The sequence below is a fragment of the Camelus dromedarius genome, chromosome 12, assembly GCF_036321535.1.
Source record: "Camelus dromedarius isolate mCamDro1 chromosome 12, mCamDro1.pat, whole genome shotgun sequence".
NCBI lineage: Eukaryota > Metazoa > Chordata > Mammalia > Artiodactyla > Camelidae > Camelus > Camelus dromedarius.
Window position 1 is genome coordinate 59,682,192 of NC_087447.1, and position 25,688 is coordinate 59,707,879.

Consider the following 25,688-nt stretch of genomic DNA (forward strand, 5'->3'; position numbering starts at 1 on the left):
TCCCATTGGGGCTGGAGGCTTTGTTATGTCTAAAGCTCTCTCATCTTGGTCAGGAAGTTTCTACTTGACTTCAGGCCAAAAACAAATCTTCATTGCAAGTTAAAAAATGGAAATACTAACGTCAACATATTTAGAGGAAAACTTAGATTAAACCTTCCAAACCACCACACGAGGATTAGCGTTTAGAGTGCTTGCCCCCAAGGGATGAGGATTTCTGAGAGTTAGAAAGAATCTTGGAAATGGTTTTACAGAACAAGGTCAGATTGTCTCCTAACATTAGTATTTCTTTTCCCTGTTTTCTTACTTGGGAGGCAGCAGTTACAGGAGAAAGTTCCTGACGTGCTGGGGTCTAGATTTATCTTTATCAGCTGGAACCCCGGGCATGTTATTTCACCTCGCTAAGCCCATTTTTATTTTAATGACAGAGGTGGCCTGGATGGCCTTCCAGCACTATTGTTATGTGACTCTGTTATGCTTATCCTAATAGAAAGATCCTGATTAGGAAAATCAAATTGTCACAACCTTCGCTTAACCTTTAATCTTCTTCCTTTCCAAGTTACTTGCTCTCGGCTGGGGCCTGAAGTTCATCTCTGCCCTAGCCAGCTAAACTTGACCTTCTCTCTCACTCACTGTCTCCACACAGGCAGCAGCAGGAGCCATGGTGTGCTGGGGGGGGGGGGGGTGTAAAAAACCTCTGCACCGGAAAATCAAAATCTTCTCCCTAATTCATAAAGTTTTTGAAGATTTTTCTCTGTGGGTTTCTTTGTGCTGCGATCCTTGGCTGGTTCTTTTCTCCCTTAAAAAACATAAATCTCCCAAGCCCCTCCTCTACCCTCTCAGAGAAGAGCTTATTAATAGACTACATCTTCGCTGCTTCCCCAAAGCAAAAGATTATTTTACAATTTGAATTCAGAAAAGGTGACTTGAATATAATAACTCATTTACATACTTCTTACTATGTTCCAAGCCCTGTTGTACATCCTTTCCATATATGAAAGCATTTAAACCTCAGAGCTCCGTGAAGTAGGTACACTTATCCCTTACTACCCAAATCTATTCAGTTCCTGAGTTCAGTGGCTAGAAGTCAGAGTTCAGGGAGCAAGTTTGAATGGCCAGGGAAATGTCATTATCTGAATTTACATTAGTTGACCCACTTGGGATGGGATAAGGCCCTACCTTAAATAAAACAATAATGTTATTCAAAAGTGCAAAGCCATTTGGCTCCTTTACTGCAACAGCAAGGGTTTAGGAGAGATATCGATTCCATTATCTGTTTTGCAGATGAGGGACCTGAAACACAGGTAGGTTAAGTGAATTGCCCAAGGATATTGTGGCAGAGCCAGAAATCTCACCCAGGCCCAAAGGCACCAGGGTCAGGACCATGCTTGTGCTAGACTGCCCAGCTAAAGCTCATGTTTCTTTGTGGCCAGTGGTATCATCCATGAACATTACCACTAGCTTTTCTAGGAATGTCTTAGGGGAGGTTAGCCAGAGTTCCCAACCCATTTTTCCCCCAGAGCTCAATTTCTCAACAGACTTTAATTATATGTTCTGTTAGCACCAGTACAAACAAGTTTTAAAGAATGAAACTTGCTACTTTTTGTTCAGGTTAACAGTCTAATCACAAGGTTTGAGGAACCATGATGTTCCATTCAGTCAACATCTTGAACGAATTCCACCACTGTGGATGAAACAGAGACAGGAAGGACTGGGGCAGGGCACAGCCATGCAAGGAATGACACAGCAATTGACACCAAGATGGAAGATTCAACTCCCAGTAGACCTTGAGCCCCATTGTATGCTCATTGTAATATATTAACATGGTAAGTGACACTCCCACATGCGCCATGACAGCTTCAAGGTTGACCATAAAGGGTCAAAGAGTGGGCAGTGGCCCAGTTGCTGGGAATCCCAGCCCCTTCCCCAGGGTGGTTGGTATGGTCCTCCCACTTGTTGGGTTATGAAGCTACCGAGCCCATAAAAACTGGCAACACTGCCTCGTGGCCGCTTGTCTCAGTCCCTTGTCTTCAGAGACGGCCTGCACTGTCTGTGGAGTGTGTGTCTACTTTTACTTTAACCTGAGCACCCAACCCCCGCGCCTCATGGCCTTTCTCTCGCCTTCTGAAATAGCCTACATTCTATGCAGTATGTATCTCTCTAAATAAATCTACCTTTACTCAAGTGTGGCTCACTCCTGAATTCTTTCCTGTGCGAAGCCAAGGACCCACACTTGGTGGGGCACATCGCAGGGGCTCAACCGAGACCTGGGACACAGCCCTCCTCTCGCCTCACATTCACTTTTCCCTGGGTCAAATTGATGCAGTAGAGCAATAGGAAGAGGAGGGCTCCCCCAGCAGAAAAATGCCGGTTGAAGGGCAGGGTCACTTGAGCTCCCTGGGCAATCCCGTTTGCAGTCTCTGAAAACTTAGGTCCTCTTCAAACTTGTCCTCCACTAATCATGTTTGTGAGACCTGCCTCCCATGGCCAGTCAAGTCCACACCTATATTTCCTAGAGTATTTAATGAATGATCTGAGCAATGATCTTCTTTCAGAGCTCAGCCAGGGCCCTCACGAGCTTGTGCAAGAGCAGCGGAACCCTCCACCTCCCTGACTTGCTGTCACATGTGTCAGCTGACCGCTGTCCAAGCAAAGACCACAGGATAGGCTCATGCTCACCTGGTAAATAAAATCTATGAAGCTGATAGGTAGTATCTTTATAAATTTTAGTGGAAAATAAAAGTCCTGCTTGATTTCAAAGTCTGTTTACACTTTGATGTAGCAACAAGGCATAAAGGAGGATTGTAACTACATTCAATCAATAAGAGTAACAAAGAAAATATACCTCTTTGGAGTCCTTCCAGATAATAAGGACTCTTGGCTATGCCTGCCATGCAAGTGTCTGCTTTGTCACCACGTGGTGAAAAGGGTAAGGGTATGTGGCAGTGTGCCGAGGCCCAAGAAGCCACACTTTGAACATGAGGCAAACTCCTGGAATAACACTTCACCTAAGAAGAGTCAATCTGTCATTGTAGTGACCTGCCATACAGAAAGCACATGAGCTTTAAGACAAAACTCGGAGACTTGACATGTCAACGTGAAATTTCCAAGTGTGCACCTAGTCTCCCTGGTGATTTTTGGACACTCTGGTGGCAAGTGCAGAGACCCAGTGTCTAAGGCACAAAAGGACAACTAGACTTAGAAAGCCTAGGTTCTAATCAAGACTCCTCATTTGCCAGCTGTGTGACCTTGGATGCGTCACCTGCCCTCTCGATAAGCCTTCGTTTCTTTTTCTAGTTAAGAGGAAGTTAGATTGCATGATCTCTAAGGTCCCTCTCAGCTCTGAAAGGCTTGTGGCTCTTGTTTATGTTTTAGAGCTCTGACTGCCTAGTTCACCTGATTTTGCCTAAGCTATCATTTCTAATAGGTGCTGTTTACTCAGCCTGGAGGTTTCATATCACTGTGAAATATCCCTTGGAAAGCCCAACCATCTGACCAAATCTAAACTTCTAATGTTCTGCTAATTAAGCTATCACTGCTCAGACAACAAAGGTTAACCAGTACTTCCAAATGCCAGATACACCATAAGAAAGTTTAACTAATATCCAGACTCTTATTAAAACTTCTGTTTCTTTTCTCTATGATCTCTGGCTCATCAGATATCCAGGAGATGATTTTAGGGTTCACCAGACATTATTTGCATATACCCCCTCCTATTGTAAAGGTTCATAAATTTTGTTTTTAATTGAAATATTCTGCAATGATTTTCCTTTTTAAAGTATTTACGTGAGACAAGTGAATATGACTGAAGGAGTCAAGAGTAAAAATTCTCTTAAGCACATACATAAATTCTACAATACATAACAGCACTTGAATATTTACAAAATTTAAAAAAAATGTAATAATCATTGCCATATTTTCTCATGATTTGTACAATTTAAAAATAAGCCTGTGCTTTCACATAGACTTTTTAAAATATATAGCATCTGCTTGAATTACAAATGATTAGCAAAATCCATTACTTCACAGTTCACCATCATCCATTAAAAAATTCAATTAATCAAGTACTTAGGAGAAAGTCTGCTGGTGTTTAATGGGAAGGTATATTAAAAATCAAAGGCAGTTTTAATTTTAAAGGCACAAATCTTCATAGGAATCTATTTGTAATCTTTCGATCTTGCAGTAGCAACACTGTAAAGGCCTGCAGTCTGTGAATAAGTCAGTTTCCTTTCCTGGCTGACGGTGGTCAGCAGGAAATGCTGGGAGGTACCTGCTACAGTTTAGGAATTGGTGTGGCCGCCACTGCTATGCTCTCAATTGCACACTCATCGGTTCCTCTGCGGATCCGGAAGTACCCATCCTCACCCCACTCCCGGCCCCAGCTGTTTTTAACAATCCAGTAATCCAGCCCAGAGGCTGAGTCAGTGCCATAGCCCACTAGCAGGACGGCGTGATTGGTCAGCTCGAAGGGGTTGAAAGGGTCTCTCAGACCAGTGTGGTGGTAGATCCCCTTGCGGTAGTGGAGGAAGTCATCATAGACTTCAAAGGCAACTGCCATGGGCCCTTGATGGACCAGTTCAAGCTTCATCAGGGCTTCGTTGCAGCCCCCATAGAAACCTCCCACGTAGCCGTACTCGGAGGTGTAGTAACGAAAGCAGTCCTTTTGCAGTTTGCATGGAGAATCAGTGCCTGTGTAGGGGAAGCAGGCCTCTTCCACCAGCCCGAAGTCTTGGGCGTACTTTCCTGCAATGAGGTATGGGAAGCCACCTTCACAGCCTAAGGATGGATAACACACAGAGTTATTACCCTCTCTTAGAAAGTGGTGCAGGAGAAACTGTCCCATTTCATACTTTTTCTTTTCTGCTCCATGATTTATTCTTTATGTCACTCCTAGACAATGTTCTCAGCTTAAACACCACTTTGTTCATCCATCCATTAGCCATCTAGCTGATCACCCTGTCATCTCTGTCTATTTAACAGACACTTACTTGGCATCTGATGTGAAAGGTAGCTTTGTGGTTAAGTGGGAGGCTCTGAGGCCTGACTATGTTAAGTTCAAATCCAAAACTGTGTGAAGACTTTAATTTCTCTGTACCTCTGTTTACTTATCTGCAAAATACAGATAGCAACAGTACCTTCTTTATAGGATTAAATTAGTTACTTCACGTAAAATCAATAAAAGTCTGCTACTATTGTCATTATTACATAGCCAGACACTTCCTCAAGGAAGTCTTCTCTGACCACTTCCTGCAGAAAAATCTAGATCAAGTCCCCATACCCCTCCTCCAGTCCTGGCCCTATCGCAGGCATATCTCAGAGACTTTGCAGGTTTGGTTCCAGACCACCACAGTAAAGCAAGTATCACAGTAAAGCAAGTCAAAGAAATTTTTTGGTTTCCCAGTGTACATGAAAGTCATGTTTACAGTCTACGGTAGTCTATTAAGTATGCATTATGTCTAAAAAACAATACATGTAACTTAATTTAAAAATGCTTTATTGCTAAAAAAAAATGCTAACCATCACCTGAGTGTTCAGTGAGTCATAATCCTTTTGACTGGGGAAGGGTTTGAAATATTGCAAGAATTACCAAAATGTGGCAGACACAAAGTGAGCCAGTGCTGTTGGGAAATTGGCACTGATAGACTTGCCTGACACAGGATTGCCACAAACCTTTAATTAATTAATTAATCAATCAATCAATTAATAATTCATTTGTTTATTATTATTTTATTTTTTGGGAGGGAGGTAATTGGTTTTTTATTTATTTACCTATTTTTAATGGAGGTACTGGGACTGAATCCAGGACCTTGTGTTTGCTAGGCATGTGCTCAGCCATTGAGCTATATACCCGTCCCCCAAACCTTCAATTTATAAATAAAAAATGCAGTATCTGTAAAGTGCAATAAAATGAGGTATGCCTTTATACGCACCCATGACCCTTTACTTTTCCTTCATTGTTCTTATAATTATTTAATATCTATTTTCCTCACTTAACTGTAAGCTTCATGAGGGTTCAGGACTGTCTTGATATTTCACAATCCACAGGGCCTAGAAGTCACAATGAAAGGCTCACTCACTGTTTCACTGATGAATTAAGAAACTTCCCAGTGTGCAAATCTGGGCTTGACAGGAACCCAGACTGAAATGAGAACGCTGCTTCCTGACTCGGTGGCAACTGGGCTTTCCGCATAGCTTACATACGGTCTGCTCTCAAAGCCTACACACAAAAATGTCAAATCCTTCCGGGGAGAAACCAGTGTTAGTATGATTTTAATAAGAATTAGGTTTTGGATTGAGACCTTATTTGGAACTGAAACTCATGCTTAGAAGCTGAGTGGCCTTCAAAATATTATAGAACATCTTCATGTCTGTTTCTTGCCTATAAACAGGATAATAGCTACTCTTTCCAGGTTTTGAGCATTGTCAGGTGATATATGTAAGAGGCTCCTAAGAGCCAGTGCTCACTCAAAATACAGCAATTATTGACATTTTGCTGGATGGTGCACTGAATTCCATGAGAAGCCACTCATTAACAAGTGATAGGGCCAGAGCTTGCATCCCAGACAGCATGCTCTCTCTACCTCCTCATCCTTTTGCCTTTGCCAACAGTGGCCAACTACACACAGGTAAACAGTGCCTGAAGAACAACACTTACCTTGAGCATACTGACTGCAAGACACAACCTCCTGAGGACTCAAGATTGGGGCCTGAGTATTGTTGGTTAGTATACGGATCCTTGCTTCCAGCATCCCCACAGAAGCAAATGAGTAGCAGCTTCCACAAGAGGCTGGTGATGGAAAAGAAAGATATATAACCCAAGAGACCTTTGAAGCACTCAAAAAGAACCACAGAAAACCCTGAGTGGGTGAGACAGATTGATACATTTATATTTAGCGTTGCTGTTTGTGAGATCAGCACAGTAAAGAAGACTTAATCGACAAGCACTATTGACCTTACCAGCAAACATTAAGATTTCAGCTTTTTCACTAAAAGGCAAACATTACTATATGGGGCTTTCCTTGAGGATATTTTGGGAGAATAAAAGAAAAAACCCTCCTAACTTCCGCAAAGCATTTGACAGTATTCTTAACAATGAAGAAATGGTTTACGTCTGCAACGCTCTGAGCCACCAAGTTGAGAGAAAGCTATGAGGGATACAATATGAGCTAAACTTTTAAATATCTCGAGAGCAGCATTTTCTAAAGTAACTCGCTGAGTGGAATTAACCCTAAGAGTGGCTCAGGTATGGGTATTGTGGAGAGCTGGATTCAACCAGGGTCAAGGAGGCAAAATACAACAAACCCCAAGGAAGTAAGAGAGTAAATATAATGTGGTATTTAAGGTGGCTAATAAGGAAGTAAAGATATAAGGCAGACGGACATAGGGAAATTGAAAATAAATTGAAAAGTAGCTGGATGCAGGTAGGGGGAAAAGGGGAAAGAAAACAGCTTTATTTAATTCCTGGATGCTCTGGCAAAGACAAAATAAATTTTAGAAGCATATGCTAGGAATATAGTTGCTGTCTCAAGGAGAAAAAATGATTTATGAGGTAGTTTATGTGAAAAATACTATTTTTTCTATGTTTCTTCAATATGTGTGAATAAAAGAAATAAATACATAGAATAAAATATGGCATGTATGTAGCAAAACTGGGACTTGCACTTGTTACAATTCTAGAAAGAACTGAACATAATTTTAATATCTCTACTGTTACATAGCCTCTTTCATCTTTGCTACCGATACAAATTCTACGTGGAGAGATGCTTGTACCAGCTCCAAGACATTGGTATTAAATGAAATTGATATGTTATTCAATTTACTAATATATTAGTTAACAAATTATTTGAATGGTGAGCACTCCCTTATGCACATAAAGTAAGATTAATGAACAGACAATGCTGCAAGTCAAAAAACTCATGTATATAAAGAGAAGGCTGCCTTTGTTCTCATTAGCAATTTAGTGACTATCTTCCTTAGTTAGAAAAGTAGTCAGAAGAACACTTTGCATTCAAAATATGAAAGGCGCTGTTTCTCCCTTCTCCAGACAGCTACTGACTCATGTCCCCCGACCAAGCGTAAAGGAAAGCCAGGATACTCTGTGCTCAGCCTCCAACAGTCTAAACTCTACTTAAATGACTTAATACCATTTTCCTTAACCTAACAGTGAAATTTACAGGAAATCTGTTTTCTTCACCTTGGTGCTTGATGCAGTGAAGGAACTCAATGCATCTTTGTAGAAAGAAGAGTCAAGTTATGAACAACTGGATATATACTTATATCCAGGAAAGAAAGTTATTCCAATGGGAATAGTCCATGTTGGTTTCTAAGCTATAAGGGAGGCAGCCCCCAGACCCTCCTGTGAGCCTTCTCTGAGTAGTTCAACAACACCACAGGTCTCAGACTGAAGTCTACTAGAGCCCTCTTACCCTTTAACTGCTGCCATTTCTGATGGTCCCCAGAATTCTCCCCATAAGTGTTTCAGATTTATCCATATGGCTATTGCTACTGAGGGACCACCTAAATTAGGCAGATTAGAAGAGAAATACTTGGAAGGGGGCCTTGGAATTCATCTAGCGTATAACCTGTTCACTCGATAATGCACACACTAAGACTCAGAAAGAAGCAATGAGCTGTGCAGAGTCACAAAACTAAAGGATAGAAGGTACTAGTGTTTAAATGTCTCCGAATACAGAAGTAGTGCCTTTTTCCATTTATAGATTGGTTTCTGCTTCAAAGACTCTTCAAATTTCCTTTCCCTGTCATCTAGTTACTAGACAGACCAAAATTAACTGCACTGTACATTAACTGTACATTTCATTTTTGAAATTATCCAAATAATTCTATCCTTAGGGCCCCTCTTTCAAATGACAGAATGTCAAAGAAGTAGATAAGTGACAGTACATGGCCAAAGCCAGGGTTTTTTTTTTTTTAATGAGACATCAGGGTCTTTTAATAAATAACATCTCAGGAGAGTCTAGAAATGACCCCAGTTTGGCCATTGAGCATTTCTGGCCCATGGCAGCCATAGAAGTAATCACTTTTGGTATTGACCATTAAACCCTCAACATCTGACCATCCAGCATCATGGAAGGGACAGGCCACATGTACGTACATTCAAGGGCTCAAAATGTGCTATTAAAAACAGAGAAATCACAGGAATGAGGAAAGGAGATAACCTTCCTCAAGGCCCCGATGTTCCCAGAATGTCAGCTGACAAGGTAATTAATGCCTCTTTGCAAAAGTCAAGGCCAGACTCTAGATTCTAAAAGGATCATTATTTCTTAAGAAGTCTATGAGGCAATAAAGAATACAAAGAGGATCTGGTCCAGACAGAGCTCTGCAGTAATCAAATTTCCACTCTCAAGTAGATAATGTGATTCTCACATGCTTTAACTCCACTCAGCTTCATCTTCCAACAGTGGAGAACACACCTGGCCGACTAGGAGTGAGGAGCCAGGATTCTCCACCACCCCCACCCCCTTGTCATTTCTCTGTGTGACTATGGGCACATCACTTGACCTTGTCAGCATTTCTTTTTATCTTGTATGCAAAACAGGCTGAAGCAGACGATTTAAGACCCCTGGCTTCCAGTTCTAATAGTATAAACAGTTATTAGAACATGCCTCAAGTGAACTAGATTGTAAATGTTAGGAAAACACCCTGCATTTCCTAATTAATGTGACTGAAAGACAATCCCTTTCTCTCCTGAAGATACAATAATGAATAAAGATGGCATAGCTGTGAGAAGAACAAAGAATGCTCTTTTGTCCCCCCCAATTTCTTAGCTTTCTTCCCTCTCACATGTCAAAGTAAATCTTAGGTATAAGGCTAGTGCTTAGAGCTGTTAACAAGCATAAAGGTAAAAATTCATTTGTCCTCCCAGTGTATTTTTTTCATTACTCTTGATTTGTTCTCTGAACAGAGAAAAGTTGTGAATTCCCTTAACTGCGGGTAATTTTGAATTCAGGGCTATATAGGACACTGGCGTTCTTAAGTTAGTGGAAATTTCCAAGTAGCCCAGTTAATAGGAAGAGAAAAAATTTTTTTTCACAATCAAAAGTACAGAAAACCAAAAATAAAGTCAAAAGAGGAACCTGTCAGTACATCATTTTCTCAAGTCACTGACAAGATGAGGGATCAGTTTAAAAGCAATTAATCTATCAAAGCCCTCTGTTTTTAAATTGCCCATGTCTGTACAAATCATCTTTATAACATTCAAACAATATGGAATATTGGAGACAATAATACCTTTTACCAAGCAGCAAGAAAATCATGACAAAGAATCTGGCTTTAGAAAGTCTGGTTTCCTTCCACTGAATTATTATCTCATCACTAATCAATCTTATCGATTGGGAAGTGAGTGGAATTAAACTTTTCTTTCAACCTTCTCCTAATGAACTTTTAAAAACATCGTATTAAAGCAGTTATCACATTGTATTTTAATGTTTTGCTTGTAGTTCCTGCTAAACTGTAGTCTCTAGGACGAGGACCATGCGGTGTTAGTCTTTACATCCTCAGCCGTTAAACAAAAATTCCTGACATGTTAGATGTGTAACACAGCAGGAGCAACCATGGGCCAGGCCCTCAATAATCAACACTTGACATGCAGCATTCACTTAATCCTCTCCAATAAGGATACGAAACCTGTTTCATGATAGAATAAATTTTAATCCTCTCTTAACCTCTACCCTTTAAATTGACTTTCCATTCACATCTCAATTACCTTCAAATTTCTCTCATTTCCAAAGAAACCCTCTCCAGAAAAGAAAAGGTAGGGGAGGATTTCACGACCCACACTTTCTCCAGAGTCAGAGTCAGATGAGACCTCTGGTGTCAGAGGAAGGACAGGAACCCTGCTGACTGCTGCTGTAAGACCTACTCAGAGCTCCATACATTCAGAACACTTTGCAAGAATTCAGCGAGGATGAACTGAAGGGTTGGTGATGAATGCGGAGAAGTGGGAGAGGCTGATTATCACTGGATTTTTAGGAAAGAGGAAGCACAATTTATCTTTGGGTGTTATTAATTTATAATCCCCTCAGGAGACACTAATCAGAATGTTTCCAGACAGCAAATACTACGTCCACTTTACAGTAACAGATCAGTCACGTGTACTATAATTGTCTTCAAAGTGAGCTTAGAAGTAATGAACATGAGTATTGTGTAAATGATTTTCTAATCATTATTGGCTAAAATTTAGGACAATAAGATAATTTGCTATCAAGTGTATTAGAGGAAGAGTTATTAAATCTACTCATACTGTATCCGATTTCTGAAAACAACTGGTAAAATGCAATTACGGTGATAATTTTGGTAAACCTGGGCTCTGGGCTCTGACTCCAGGCCGCCATTCAGGAAGCTGGGTTAATACTTACTATCACATGTCCTATCCTCACGTAAAGTTAATTAAAAGGTCCTTACACAGCTCAAAAAATCTTCTTTACTGGAAAAAAATTAAAGGTTCCATTTCTGGACTCCTCTAGTAATTTAAAGACTAAATGATGGGGGAGTGGCAGGGGGTAGCATGGGAGGGCAGGTAGTAAAGAAGGATTCCAGCCAACCACTTGCAGGCGGGAGACTAATTTTATTTGCATGCAAATCTTTGTTTTTACAGGAGTCTCTCTGACTCCAAGGGCAAGTGAGCTTGGCTTACATAGCACTCTAATTTCACTAGCTCCCTGGAACATATACTGAGAAAGATACTGAAGAAATGCTGAGTTCAGCTGGAGAGATTCTCTATTGCCATAGTCTGTCATGGATACAAAAGGAAGAAGTGAGTATTCCTATTTCTTTACTAAAGTGGATCATGCCTATTTCATCTCTGTATCCCCAGAATCTACCTGAGAGTCTGGCACACAGTAAATGTTCAATAAATATTTCAAAATGAATTAATTTTTAAAAAATCAGATTTTTTTTTTTTTTACCTTGGTTTCGAACAGGGGAAACAAAATTGGTACCATGAACATTTCTCCAGTCCCAGGATGCTGGCAAATGTAAAGTCTTTTCCTGTATTTCAGCAGTTATTGGTGCAGGTTTCGGCCTACGATGGAAAGAGACATATTACATCATTATACAGTCATTCCTTGGAGGATGATTTCCTAACTTCTAATTCCATGATTTCAACCACTTGGCTAACTAGGATGTAGATTTGGACCCCAAGAGCACTTGTCCATCAGTTTTTCAATGTGTCTCTTACACAATAATGTATCTATTATACAATGTGTGAATTATACAACTAAGTTATATAAATTATTCCTTTCTTTTTCAGAATCTAGTGATTTTTTTTCCCCTGTGAAATGATACTGGTTTTGTATGGTGCTGCTGCTATTTTTAGAATGCCTAACTAGCTGCCTTCTCTAACCTTTAACAGATTTTGACCAAGAAAACAGATGCTGGGAAATTGAAGATGGCCTACAAAGGATTTAAAGAAAAAAAGAGGAATTACTTATATGTGACCCAGGAGATGGGGATGATAGTAGGGTGGTTATAGAGGAGTGAAGCAGGCGCAGAAATAAAAAACCTAAACAAAAGTAGGCAGACTATCTCCATAAACAACAGACGAATCTGCTTCATCATGATACAACTACACCTTATACGACATGGTTGGAAAGTAAGACACACAAAGATGACTACAAATGGCTTCCACTTACTAGCTGTGTGACATTCGTCAAAGAACTTAACATCACAAAACTATGATCAACTTCTATTAAGATGGGTAATAATCATACCTACCTCAAAGGACTGTTAACGAAAATTGAATGTGATAATGATAACGAGTGCTTCAAACAGTGCCTGTGTCTGGTACGTCCTTAATAAATTATTAAGCTATTATGATGATAGCTACCAGAACCACCACCATCATTTAAGACTGAATATGATGCTGATACATTTAAGTGACCGTCTGGCAAAAAACAGGCAATTTAAACGTTAAGTTCCTCCTTCCTAACATCCTCTGAGGCAGAGGGTTTGCCCACCAATGCACACACACACAAAACAAAAGCAACGTGACAACTGAAGCTCAATGGTGTGAAAATGGAGACAGCAAAAGAGGAGCCCGTGGTGGAGAAGTGAGAATTACAGACATCGTAGACACTATACATTATTGGCTCTTAATCACTTGGGTCTAGATTCCTTTAAGAATCTGGAAAAAGCTCTGAACTCAGAGAGATGTCCATAAACTGTAAGTTTTTCTGTAATTTCAGCAGTTTCACAGTTTCTAAACCTCAGGTTAAGAATCTCTGAGAGTTTCTATTACGTCACTGGATTCTTTCAACAAAACTAATTTATGTGCAGAAATGATACTGAAAACCAGGCAGCTGGACCACAATATCTGCTTCAACATTTCTTACTTCACTTAATTCTATCTCCTTATCTTAAACTTTCTATGGGGACTCAGTAGCCTTAAAAGCAGGGCTTTGTCAAGCCGGCCCTTCTCTAAAATCAAGGTTGGTTGGGTAGAGGGAGAAGAGATTCAAGCACAAAAGCGCCTTCAGAAACCTGGAACGTGACACGTGGCAGAACAATTGTGCCTGAGGTCAGATCCCCCAGACAGGAGCCAGGGTCTCTTAGGCTCGAGCACTGACGCCACCTCCTCCGGGTGCTCCTCTGCAATTACACTGAGCTGGTCTCAGCTTCCTGACTCATACAGACACAGGGTGGCTCTTCCACTTTGGTGAATCTGAAAAGGGACACAGTAAGTTCCCTTTCCCACCTGTGATGAACCAGACCCTCTCACAGACTAGTCGTTCCTTAGAATACGCTTTGAGGAACACTGTCTCAGGCAGTCCTGTGAGGCAAAGCGAGAATTATGAGAGGATACTATCCATTGGGCAGGAAAAAGCTCCATACAGTTTCACAGCTGAAAAATACCATATCATCAGGCCTGCTAGTCTGCAGATGAAAAAGTTAGCAATACATTTTAGTTAATCATTAATTGATCAGTCATCTGCTTCAACAATAAAATTTGAACCAAGAACTCTAAAGCTATCAGGGAAATACTCACTGTGTTCTCTGAATATTAGAAAATGCTTCCATGTATTAAGAGAAAAAATCTATCTGTTTAATGTATTGACTCCCACTAGCTTCTGATTGGCTTTCTTATCCTTCACTTAACATCAGTTTCTCCTGAAGCAAAGTATGGCATCACAAGCATATCCTTGGCCGTGTCACAAATACTAAGAGGCTATATGCTCTGCTAAACCCGGCTATAGTTTTGAGGGAATAAAAGAAATCTACCGAGTTCCTGACTACATAAATTCAAAGAATGGTATTTTCCCTGGGAAATACACCATGGGGTATGTAAGTTAAAGATGGGAAATACCACTGCTGGCTGAGGGTACTAGAGGTACATTGATAAATATGGAACATCTTCTGCTGAACTTAAAACAGAGAAAGGATTTTGAGATATTTTTTACAGGTCCAAATTTGACAGTTTTTATAGGCAAGGTCGGGGTACTTGAGGCAACGGAAGTGTTGTGAAAGGAGGTATGTGAAAGTTTTTGGTAACTGTCATATTGTTTGAAAGCAGGTCAAGGTAGTAAATATAGTCATGGTGAAATTTAGGTGGCTTTGATTACCACCAGGATAAATTTATTCATTAGACAACAGGCAGTCACCAAATCACAGCTGGGTAGAGGAAGATGAAATTGGCAGTATTTCATAGAATGGCTAAGAATGGGGACAGGGTGGGGAAGAAACCAAAGAGACAGAAGGCAGGAGGCTGACCCATAACACAGGACAGAGGTGACAAAGCTCTAAGCCAAAGTGTAGAAAATGGAAAGAGAATAACGGAAGTGGCAGATGCCGTGAAAGCAAAACCCATAAACAAGACTGATGTTCTCCACATCAGAGTATGTATGACTAGGAGAGGGAGACGGTCAGAGGAAAGATAACATAAAGAGTTTAAGTTGGGATGACCAGTAAAATAGTGAGCAACCCAGGGAGGGCTGGTTGGAAGGGAGGAGATCGAGCAACACAAACACCTTTGTTAGTGATAAAGAGATGTGCTTTATTACCTTGGGATTCTCCGGCCGTGGCCACCACTTCTCCTAATCATCTCTTTCAGGGTAAGAACCTCATACTCTCTGTATGCAGTCGCAGTCCAAGACTTCTGAATGGCGTTGATAGCTTTCACAAAGTTGTGGTTGTATTTGTAGAGCCTATTAGAATACCTGCCAACAAAAGTAAGACAGCTGCAGATTCACCCTTCGCGGATGTAAATAAGACTCCATTATAACAGGCACTCTAACGCTCCTGGCCTAGCTGGGAAGCGGTGTAATCTTTCAGGAAGGCAACTCGATATATCAATCTCTATATCTGTATTCATAGCCTAGAATTGGAATGTGTCCTGTGACAATAACAGTACAAGTGAACTAAGATGGATGTATAAGGATGTTCTGGGAAACACTTTTGTACTAGTGAGAGATTATGAACATCCAGAAACATTCTAAGATAAGGGATTGATTAAATAAATGATGGTACTTTGTTTACTATATAGTTTATTCAGTAAAAATGTCTGGAAGCTTATTTAGTGGCATAGAAGAATGTTCAAACGATATTAAACAAAAAAAGCAGACTATCAGAGGCGTTTAATTAATCAATCGTAGTGACAGCATACATATATATTTAAACCTTAAGTACACACAGCCATGGATGGTTATCTCTGAGTGGTGACATAGGATCTTCACCTGTCACCCACTCCCTACAATTTCTACAATGCACCTTTTAAAATCTGCAATAATACAAAAGGGGGGAGGACAGCAGAACCGTACGCAGCGGCAAGCATTATAACCACGAGGCAAAAAAAAAAAAAAATTGTTCCACATGGTTTATATCCTTGTTACTTAAGTTTGGCTTTGAGCCAGTAGTAGCAGCAGCACCTGGAAGCTTACTAGAAATGCAGGCTATGTACCCAACCCAAGCCACCTGAATCAGAATCTACATTTTTAACAAGATCCCCAGATGCTTCACAGTAACTTAAATCCTGCACTGGTTCCCTGATGCCAAATGCTTAGATACAGATGTGAACAAATCTAACGCACAAAGAGCATGTTTACAAAGCAAATAAACTGAGGGAGGTGATTATTCATTTAACTTAAACGTGTGTCCCACCTATGTGCCAGGTGATAGGAATGACAGAATTCACCATGCTATTTCTACTAAAAAAGGACTCTGTGGCTTAAGTGTGACTCACTACCCAAGACTTTCATTAATATTCAGTTATGCAAAGCAAGATACACCTAACGCAAGTAACATCTTAGGCATATTGTGGACTTTTCTTTCTCTTTTAATTTAGATGTTCACAGAGAGAATATTTTGATGAACCTGGGAGCACTGAAAACAGTAACAAAAATGTGCAACCACACTGACAGTGCTTTAATATTTTAATCCAAGTTCTTTCCCACTTGTAAAGTGTGGAGACAGAAAAGCACCTGTATAACACAGATTATAAAACTGTGTATCATACTTCTGACAACACTAACACAACAACAAAAACAAGTTACAGTTGTTTCTTTAGATACAAAATAAATTTTAAATTGTAAACATATATGTTGAAACATTCTCCACCAATGAGAATCACTATTTCATCAACTCTAAATATTTAAGAAGCACTAACTAGCCGTACTTTCCTTGCTTTATCATAACATCCAGCAAAACATCACGTGCTATGTGCAGTACAGTGACGACAAAGTAGGCCTTAAACACCATTACTTTTAGCGTTTAAGATCCAAGGAGATGAACAACAATGTATCTTACTATGGGAAGACAGATCATTAAGAGTGGAAAGAGACCTTAAAGGTAATTTAGTCCCAAATGCTGGTTTTACAAGTAAAGCAACACAGACCCTGAGGACTCCGGGTAGCAGCGTCTTCAGAAATGCGGCAATGTTTGAAGTACCAGGAAAGTACGTGGTACACAGTCTATCCTAAATGGTAGGGTGAAAAACGAACCGCTTCATAGGAAACGGGTTGCTCCAGGATCAAGTCAAGCCAAGCAATTCAAAAATAGAGGGGATGAGTTATTCTAAATCTTGGCGGGTACTTTCCAGACAAATGCAATTTGTCCTCTTTGAACTCATGTCCCCCTACTCTTTCCAGTGCGGTCATTCGCTGCCAGTGTGGCCTGGCTTTGGCGGCCTTGTCCATGTACACTCTCAGTGGATTCCACAACCAAATAAAACAGAAGAGTTGCTACCCATAATATTTATCTTTTCCTCCTAAACTAATAAAGTCTGAAATCTCTAGTGTGGTTCACGGTTACTTAAACAGGACCAAACCCAACAAAAACACTCACTGCATGTTCTAAGCTGAACTGCGTCCTCCCCAAATTCACGTGTGCAAGTCCTAACCTCCCGCACCTCAGAATGTGGCTGTATCCGGAGACGGGCCTTTACAGAGGACATTAAGGTAAAGTGAGATCATATGGGTGGGCCCTAATCGTAGATGTCCGGTGTGTTCATAAGAAACAGAGATTAGGACACAGTTAGAAGGGTGACCGTGTGAGGACACAGTGAGAAGGCAGCCATCTGCAAGCCAGGGACAGAGGCCTCAGGAGAAACCTTGTTCTCTGACTTCAAGACTCCAGAGCTGGGAAAAAATTAATTTCTGTTGCTTAAGCCACTTAGTCTGTGGAACTTTGCTATGGCAGCTTCTGCAAACTAATACACTACATAAATACTAAGGACTTTAATTTCAGTTATTTATTGCCTTGTTTAAAATTTATGTACAATTAGCATCGCCTACATTTGTTGCAACATAAACAGATGTATCCACAAGTATTACGCAACATACTATTACATGGCAATAATAAAATACTTTTTCTGTATAAGTCACTGCAATTCGGTGGTCCTTTACATAAATATTCTTTAAAGCCATCACTGGTCCGTTACTTTTGGAGTGCTTTGAAAAAATACCTTCTCTCAGTTACATCCATGTATTTTTCCGGTAAAGTTGTGCATAACATGGCTTATGTGTCTAAGTCAAATAAATTTTATACAATCAAATTAAATTTTCCAAGAATTAATATAGACACATACTTACACACACTATAAAACAAGACTAAATTATCTTTCATTTATGACAACTCACTTTTCCTGGAGACTCCTCTCAAGGGGTGCTGTGTTCACGTTCACATTCTCAAAGGTGTTTCCCTCCTTCCTTCCAGTGAAACACGCCCAGTTCCGGCCCAGCACGTCATGCACCCACCCAGTCATGGTCTCGTGGCAGTAACTGGTTACCTTGCCACCCTCTTCTTCATACTGCAATCAAGTAAGGTCAGGAAGAGCCAAGTCAATCGGTGTTTCTCGAGTCTGCTACCTGGTCACCTGTTCACAGTAAAAATACCCCTTTTTCGTTTCACCTTCGGGACCAGCCTCTGCCAACCAAAACAAAAACCTTGCCCTGAGAGGTTACATTTTGAGAATTATTCTAGAAAAGGAAGAGAAACAAGCTTTTCTGTGATTAGCATCATTGACCACCAAGCAAAATTTATACAGCAAAACACTTCTGGGGAATGAAAGGCAAGGGGAAAAAACCAAACCTAACATTTTTAGAGCATCTGCCTGAGTTACCTCATTTTATCCACACAGTAAGCCCACAAAGAGGCAGCGCCAAAGGCCCCATTTTACCAGCCAGTAAGTGGAGGCTCAGTTCAGCGAGGATAAATAGTTTGTATCTAATGTAACAGAGCTGTTAAGTGGCTGAAACTAAATTCTGCTCAGTTTGTCAGACTATTTCTGAGTTTTTCACTCAGAGAAGATGCACTCCAGCAAAATACAAGAATGAGTGGTGAAAATTTTCCATAGAATCAAACTTTTCTTCTGTCCACCTCCCAATTTATATTCTAAATCATAAGGGAGCTAAAGTAACCTGACTATGAAATACCCTCTCCACTTTCTGTCACTAATACAGCCCTTTGTCTTATTTCAATGTTAACACTGAAAAATAGCTACAGGTGACCCTGGAACAATGCAGGGGTTGAGGCGCCGACACCCCACAGTTGAAAGTCTATGTATAACTTTACAGTCAGCCCTTCTTATCTGGTTTTGCATCTGAGGAATCAACCAACCATGGATCCTATAGTACATATTTATTGAGGAGAAAAAAAAATCTGCATAGAAGTGGACCTGCTCAGTTCAAACCCATCTTGTTCAAGGGTCAGCTGTAACAAGTGATAGATCCAGGATGTGAACTCAGATGCTTTGGCTCCAGAGCCTAAAACCCCTTATGTTACAATATCTCCTCATGGAAGAGGGATACATTATCCAGAATGAGAGGGAAGAGTGTGGAAGGAAGAAAGGAAACAATGCACGCTAGGTTTCTTTAAGAAGGGACTTGAGTGCAATTTCAGGCATTGCCCTAATTTAATGGAATGGAAGCACAGAAGCAGTCAGAGACAACACAAACTGGCCCCGCAGGCAGCTGTGTCTGAGTGCTTCTCTTCACAGCAGCACACAGCAGGCTGGTTCTGGCCCCCAGCCTGTCCTTTGTGGACTCCTGATCCAATGTGAGGGGTACTACTTCACCTGTGTGCAGGGGTTGGCAAGTTTCTTTTTTAAGGGCCAGACAGTAAATATTTTAAGGCTTGCAGGTTATAAGGCCTCTGTGATAACCATTCAAGCCATTGCTATGTGGACAGGAATACATAAATGGGATTTATGTATACATACATAAAGGGAATACATAAATGAATAAACTACAGTGTGTTCTAATAAAACTTGACTTAATAAAACCCATGACAGATTAATCCCTGAGTTTAGATGGAAGTGTGGGCTAAACTACACTTAAAGGTAAAATTACCTTACTGCATCTGAATCTGAATTCAAATCATAGTTAGGCACAGAGGTAAAAATACACAGCCTCAGAATCCAAAGGAACCAGGTGAATCCTGGGACTCACTGCCTACTGAGCAACACAGGATAAGTTACTGGGGGCTACACATACATGCATTTTGCTTCCATCTTGGGGGTTCATGCTGCTGTGAAGCCCGTCTCCCTGCCTCTAGCCAAGAATCCCTGTTCTAGCCAGCGTCTGACTCACCACTCCTCAAATGCCTGCGAAAGCCTCAACTCGGGATAAGGAACACTGAGATACAGACCCAGGATCTGATCAAGCTGCAACGTTAGAGCATGCGTTATGTGAAAATATTAATCAAGTTTATAATTACGACGCTGAACTACATGGAACTGCGATTTTTATAGGTCAGAAATAATAGTGACCTCATATGGTGCAGGCAGGCCACACGGGGCTAAGCCACTGCTCCCCGCACCGCTGCTGTACTAGAAAGCGGTCGGGCAGACTTTGAGAGTTCTTCAGAGCTACCTCATAGAAATCGTCAAATACACACAAATGAAAAAAAAAAAAAATGCTAGGACATGTTCTGTATAGAACAGAAAAGTTAAAAACAAAAATATCCTAAATGTTATTAGTTATTTTTATACTTGAACATTTAATAACACAAAGGAATTCTGTATAACATTTTAAATGATAAATACAAGTTATATAGGAAAGAGGTGAGCAACCTAGGCTGGGGAAGGCTGCTTGCTTTTATAAACAGCTTTACTGGAACACAGCCAGGCCTGCTTGTTTATAGTATCTTGTCTCTGGCCACTTTGATGCCAGCTCAGCAGAACTGAGGAGCTGCCAGAGACCAGGAGGCTCACAAAGGCTAAAACATTTCCTATCTAGCCCTATAAGAAAAAGTCTGCTGACCCCTCTATATACAAAATAATAATAATAATAATAATAATAATAATAATAATAAAACCTATGGTATATTAAGAGGGAAAAAACCACAAATTACAAGACAGTACTTAAATGGAATGCAAATAAGTAAAATTTTTACGAAATAATGACTTAAAAAATGGAAAGAAAGGTGAAATGGGTCTTTGGGTGGAATTTTCTTGGTTATTTACAAAATGGAGATAGATATGTAAATCTTGTGAAATGCATCACTTTAAAAAATATTCTTATTTCCTAAGAATGGGACTCATAGCCTAGAAGGGGACACCTACGAGGGATGGTCCAGATGTTGCCAGAGGCTGCTAACGCTGGTCGGACTGGGATTTTGATTCCATTCCCTGAAAAAAAACAATCATTTATATAACCTATTTTGTATTTCCTAAGCTCTTTCATTTAATTATCAAGTACGTATTGGTCACATATTTCCCAGGTATCAATCACGCTAGGTGCTAGACATGCATGCATATATGTATTGATGCAGCCCCAGACCTTAAGACGTTCAGAATTCAACAAAATAAATAAACATGTAATAATGTGGTTATTTACCTGAACCAAAATCATGGGTTCAGCAAGTTAACCGTGCTTGGAGAAGCCTGGGAAACTTCCCCATCTAAGCAGAAATTTAGACCACAGACGAAATGACTTTCCCAACGTACCAAAAGAGTTAGGGGCATTCAAGTTAGAAGAAATGGGCCCCAAGTTTCTTGTCAGTGTGGTTTTGTTCACCAAGATGGCACAACTGAGTCATAGTTAAAACCATGACGGTTAACACCAAATGAACTTCCCCTGTGAGGGAAAGGCTGACTTGTGATTTTGCTTGGAGGGGGAATCACTGGAGCATGACTGACTTGGCTGCAGTCCCCGACCACTTGTGTTTGTTCAGCACCTCTAGACCCTTTATCATCGATATTACAGAACTACGGGATCTTAACATTTATATATCAGATCACACTTTATAAACATTTTACAGAGATGACTCATAAATCTTAGAAGTTCAAGAGAACATAAAGAAAATACAATCTCAGGGAACAACAACAAAAAGACCTAAAGGAGGTGGTCAAACTAGAATTTATAACCAAGGACTTCTAGAACCAAGCATTCTTCCCAACACCAGGCACCTCTTCTTCATACACTCTGTCTTCTCCACAAGATGCTAGAGAAGTAAAACACGCAGGTCAATTGCCAAAAGCACCAAGAGGAGACACTTAGAAACCATGCGAGAAGTGCTTAAAACCCCATTTGCAAAGCATTTGCTTCTATTTCATGTGAGCCTCACAATGATTCCTTGGGATGACAGGCATTATTTTATCTCATGGAAAAGAAAAGTGACTTTGCGAAGTTACATGGAGAAGAGAGACTTAAAATATGAGTTCAAAGGTTACAACAATCATTGCTTTATTCGCTGTTTCCCTTAAAAAAAAAAAGGCAGGGTGGTTGGAAATTAACTGACTCATGAGTCAGATCCAGATTGTTGCCTAAGATCCTTTTTTAAGGGCCACCTAAATTCTCCAGCAGCCCTAATGTTCATTTCCCACTGTTCAGGTACCTATGTTATCTTGGCTGGTTCAGTTTTTTTTGTTTTGTTTTGTTTTTTTAACTATTTTTGGTTTTTGTTACAGGGCAGAGGTAAAGGACATGGTCTGTAGGCTTGACCAAGTAGACTGGATCCAGCTCGCTGCTTCCTGGCTGTGTGACCCTGAGTAAGTTACCTATCCACTCTGTATTTTATGTCCTCATCTGTAAAATCAGGATGGAGATAACAGACTCAGCCTCACAGGTTGTGTTTTATATATACTAACCCATTTAACTTTCACAGCGGACCTTGAGGGTTGCTCTTTCCACATAAGCACCATAAGAACAGGATTGTTTGTTTGTTCAGCCACTAGGACACTGGCACTAGGCAGCAAGTACTTACTGAATGAGTGAATAAATGAATACATAATAGAAAGAACAACAAACACCAAGTCCTATTTCAACAATAACACAAGATACTCAGAAAAAAAGTTGAAGTTTATAATTAATGGAAGTGTGATTCTTCCAAGATATCACAGAGACCCAAGTTCTGACTCCTGGTATTATTTCAGAAATGTTAAGTTTCCTCTCTATCGGTAGATTTAAGTTGACCTGAAAGTTCCAAAATATCCCTTCAAGCTTCCTACCTGCAGAGTCTTTACATCTGTAGATTTCTTATTTACTATTCATAAAGGCAGGTAGATAATTAATTTTGACATACTCCTTACTTATATAGAGTATTTATATATTCTAAGTAATACTAAATAATCCCAGAAAACTACAGCTGTCTTTGTTGTTGCAACTCAAGCAAATGTACTCAGAGATGGCCATCCACTTGTGTACCATTTCTTGTACATTAAATGGAAGGAATTATTTTCCATTGAACATGTTTATTTTATATTATTCTGTAGTTTTCCTAACCTAAAATAATTTGGTCTTTTTGTAGAACCTGGAATCACCCTATGAAACATAGGAGAGGGCCACAATACTGTGCTGGACAGCTACAACTTAGTAGAACAGAGTATTTACCCCTCCAGAAGCCAAGTACTCAGTACCTTAACTTGAAAGGACCACACACTGTGCCCCTATTATTTTCTTGATTGAAATGTTCTCAAGGTATCTGTCATTTTACCTGCTATTGTAAAATATATCTTATGTGATTTCTGACATTATCACTGAATGAAAGGTTGAAGTTTTGCCCACACTATCCAGCTTGAAGTGTAGCCAAAATTTTTTTCTAAGAGTTTTCATTTGTCTTATTTATATAAACATCAGTCTCTCAATACTGGCTTGCACAGATGGGATAATTTAAGTCTCTATTCATTTATGCCAATTTCTATTGCACCGAGTAGATAATTTCATAAAATTTGAAGAAACTCCAAATGCTAGCACTTAAGTTTAGAAAACCACTAGGATTCAATAACCATCCATTTGCTTCTTAAAAATTACCACTGGGTTGCCAAACATTCTCCAAACTGCCCTTCTTCAATTTCCCACTCATGTTATCAATTATGCAATTCCATTCAATTACCTGGTAATATTAACCAATTAAAAAAAGAGAAAAGATTGGGATATTTTAGAACTTCAGTTATTTATCTTGGATCTCTTTCTCAACTGTCTTTGACATTGGGGGTGGGGGAAATCATGTACACCTTTTGTTCCATTGTCTTCCTGATTATACTTAGCAAATATTTGAACATTTCTTTTATGTAGTGCACTGGCTATGAGAAAAATACAGTTTAGTGAGAGAGACTTTGCCCTTTAAATCCCTGTACTGTCACTTATTTATGTAACCTTGAGCAAGTCACAACTAGGGAGCCTCCATTTCTTCATCTGATAATGAGAATGATGTCTGCTTCATGGAGTCCTACCAAGGAGAAAGAGGACATTGAAGTTTGAAGAGTTTAAACAGTTATTAAACACTAAACAAGTAACAATATAAACACTACCATCTGTTACCATGGGGGATACAAAGTTGTTTAAGACTTCATTCATGCCATCAAAGAACTTATATTCTAGCCCAAACTGTCAAATGAGCAATTGATAATGGAGTCTATCCTGTCAACCAGTGGTTTCCAAAACGAGAAAATGACCTATTAAGATAATAGAAATAAAATCTTATAATTTCTACTTGTATTTGTAATATAGAAATAAAGTAAAAACCAACTTCCACTATCATTTAGTAGGCAAAGCAGCATTGACACCACACTCAGCTCCAAAGTTAGATGTTCACCTGCTCCATGCAGTGTGCTGCCGATGCAATGGTTAGGACACAGCATACTCCCTTCTACACAAGCCTGCTTAAATTCACTTGTGCACTTATCTGATTTAATTAAGCTAACTCACACAAGTTGAACAAGTGGCTTAAAATAACACTTGCAAAGAAACCACATTTGCAAAAACTAATGATGAAAATACAAGAAAACATAAGAAAATGACAAAGCTTGCATTTGCCCTATTCCTGGTAAGTGAGCCATCAGCCAGGTTAAAAAATAAGTTTTGAAAACAGGTGTTTTGAAACAGTTCTATCACTGTGGTATTCACTCTTTAATCTTTTTATCAGTAAGGCAACAGGTTTCAATTAAAATTTGCCCATTAAGTTGTCATCATCCTTAACACCAAACACTAAACCTGTGACACTTTCATACTTTTAACAAAACTATGTCAAAACTACTAAAATTCTTTATTTAAAAGATGTTAATTAGAAAATTATTTCCATATTTTGAAAATTGACAGTAATGAAAATTTTCAGTAACGAAATCCTTATGCTGCTTTTGTAAACAAAAATCATGAAAATGAAGCATACTTTTATATTGTTTTGAAAGAATGTCATCACGAAATACATTTTGGCAGGACACATTTTGTGACAATAAATAAATATTATTTAATCATTTAATATTATTTCATATGTTTGATAGCAAACATATTAATATTGCAGTGCAGGTATATAGTTTTTTAAATGTACCCATAAAGACTGTGGAATACATAATAAATTTGGACATCTATCTAGGTCTAATCCATCAAACTCCTTCACTATTTCAGAAAAGAGCACCTTGCATGAACTTAAATGATTTAATTATATACTTTATATGTAGGCAGGTTCTATTCCAGGAGTACTGTGGAACAAAGAATGTTTATTCAATTTTTTGCCCTTTGTTTACTGTATATGTCTGCATAAGTGCAGACTGACTGCTTCCCTCTGCTGTTGGGTCTGCCTAATGAAGCCATTAGGTGGTGACCAAGAAGAACAAGGCACCTTGTACTAAACTGATATTTTGCCAACTCATCCAAGAGTGTCACATCTTTCCCTGGAAACAAACTTCCCTATGTCAGTTTCAAAGATTAGTTCCAGTTTTCTGCCTAACTAGATTTAACTATTTATTTTAAAAATTGAATTTTAATGAATCATGGAACTGAGGAAATTGCTGCAGTGGCTGCAAC

At 39.6% G+C, this 25,688-nt stretch overlaps 1 protein-coding gene across 1 annotated transcript in view; it reads right to left on the reverse strand.

Annotated features, from left to right (window-relative positions):
• Window positions 1-1,520: 1,520 nt before the first annotated feature.
• Window positions 1,521-25,688, reverse strand: part of CTSC (cathepsin C) — a 36,083-nt gene continuing 11,915 nt past the window's right edge. The window contains exons 3-7 of the mRNA XM_031460523.2: window positions 18,084-18,253; window positions 15,012-15,167; window positions 11,922-12,037; window positions 6,653-6,784; window positions 1,521-4,773 (exon numbers count right to left, since the gene is read on the reverse strand). Of these exons, the coding sequence (XP_031316383.1) occupies window positions 4,271-4,773; window positions 6,653-6,784; window positions 11,922-12,037; window positions 15,012-15,167; window positions 18,084-18,253 (1,077 nt within the window). The 3' untranslated portion in view covers window positions 1,521-4,270. The remainder of the gene's footprint in view (window positions 4,774-6,652; window positions 6,785-11,921; window positions 12,038-15,011; window positions 15,168-18,083; window positions 18,254-25,688) is intronic.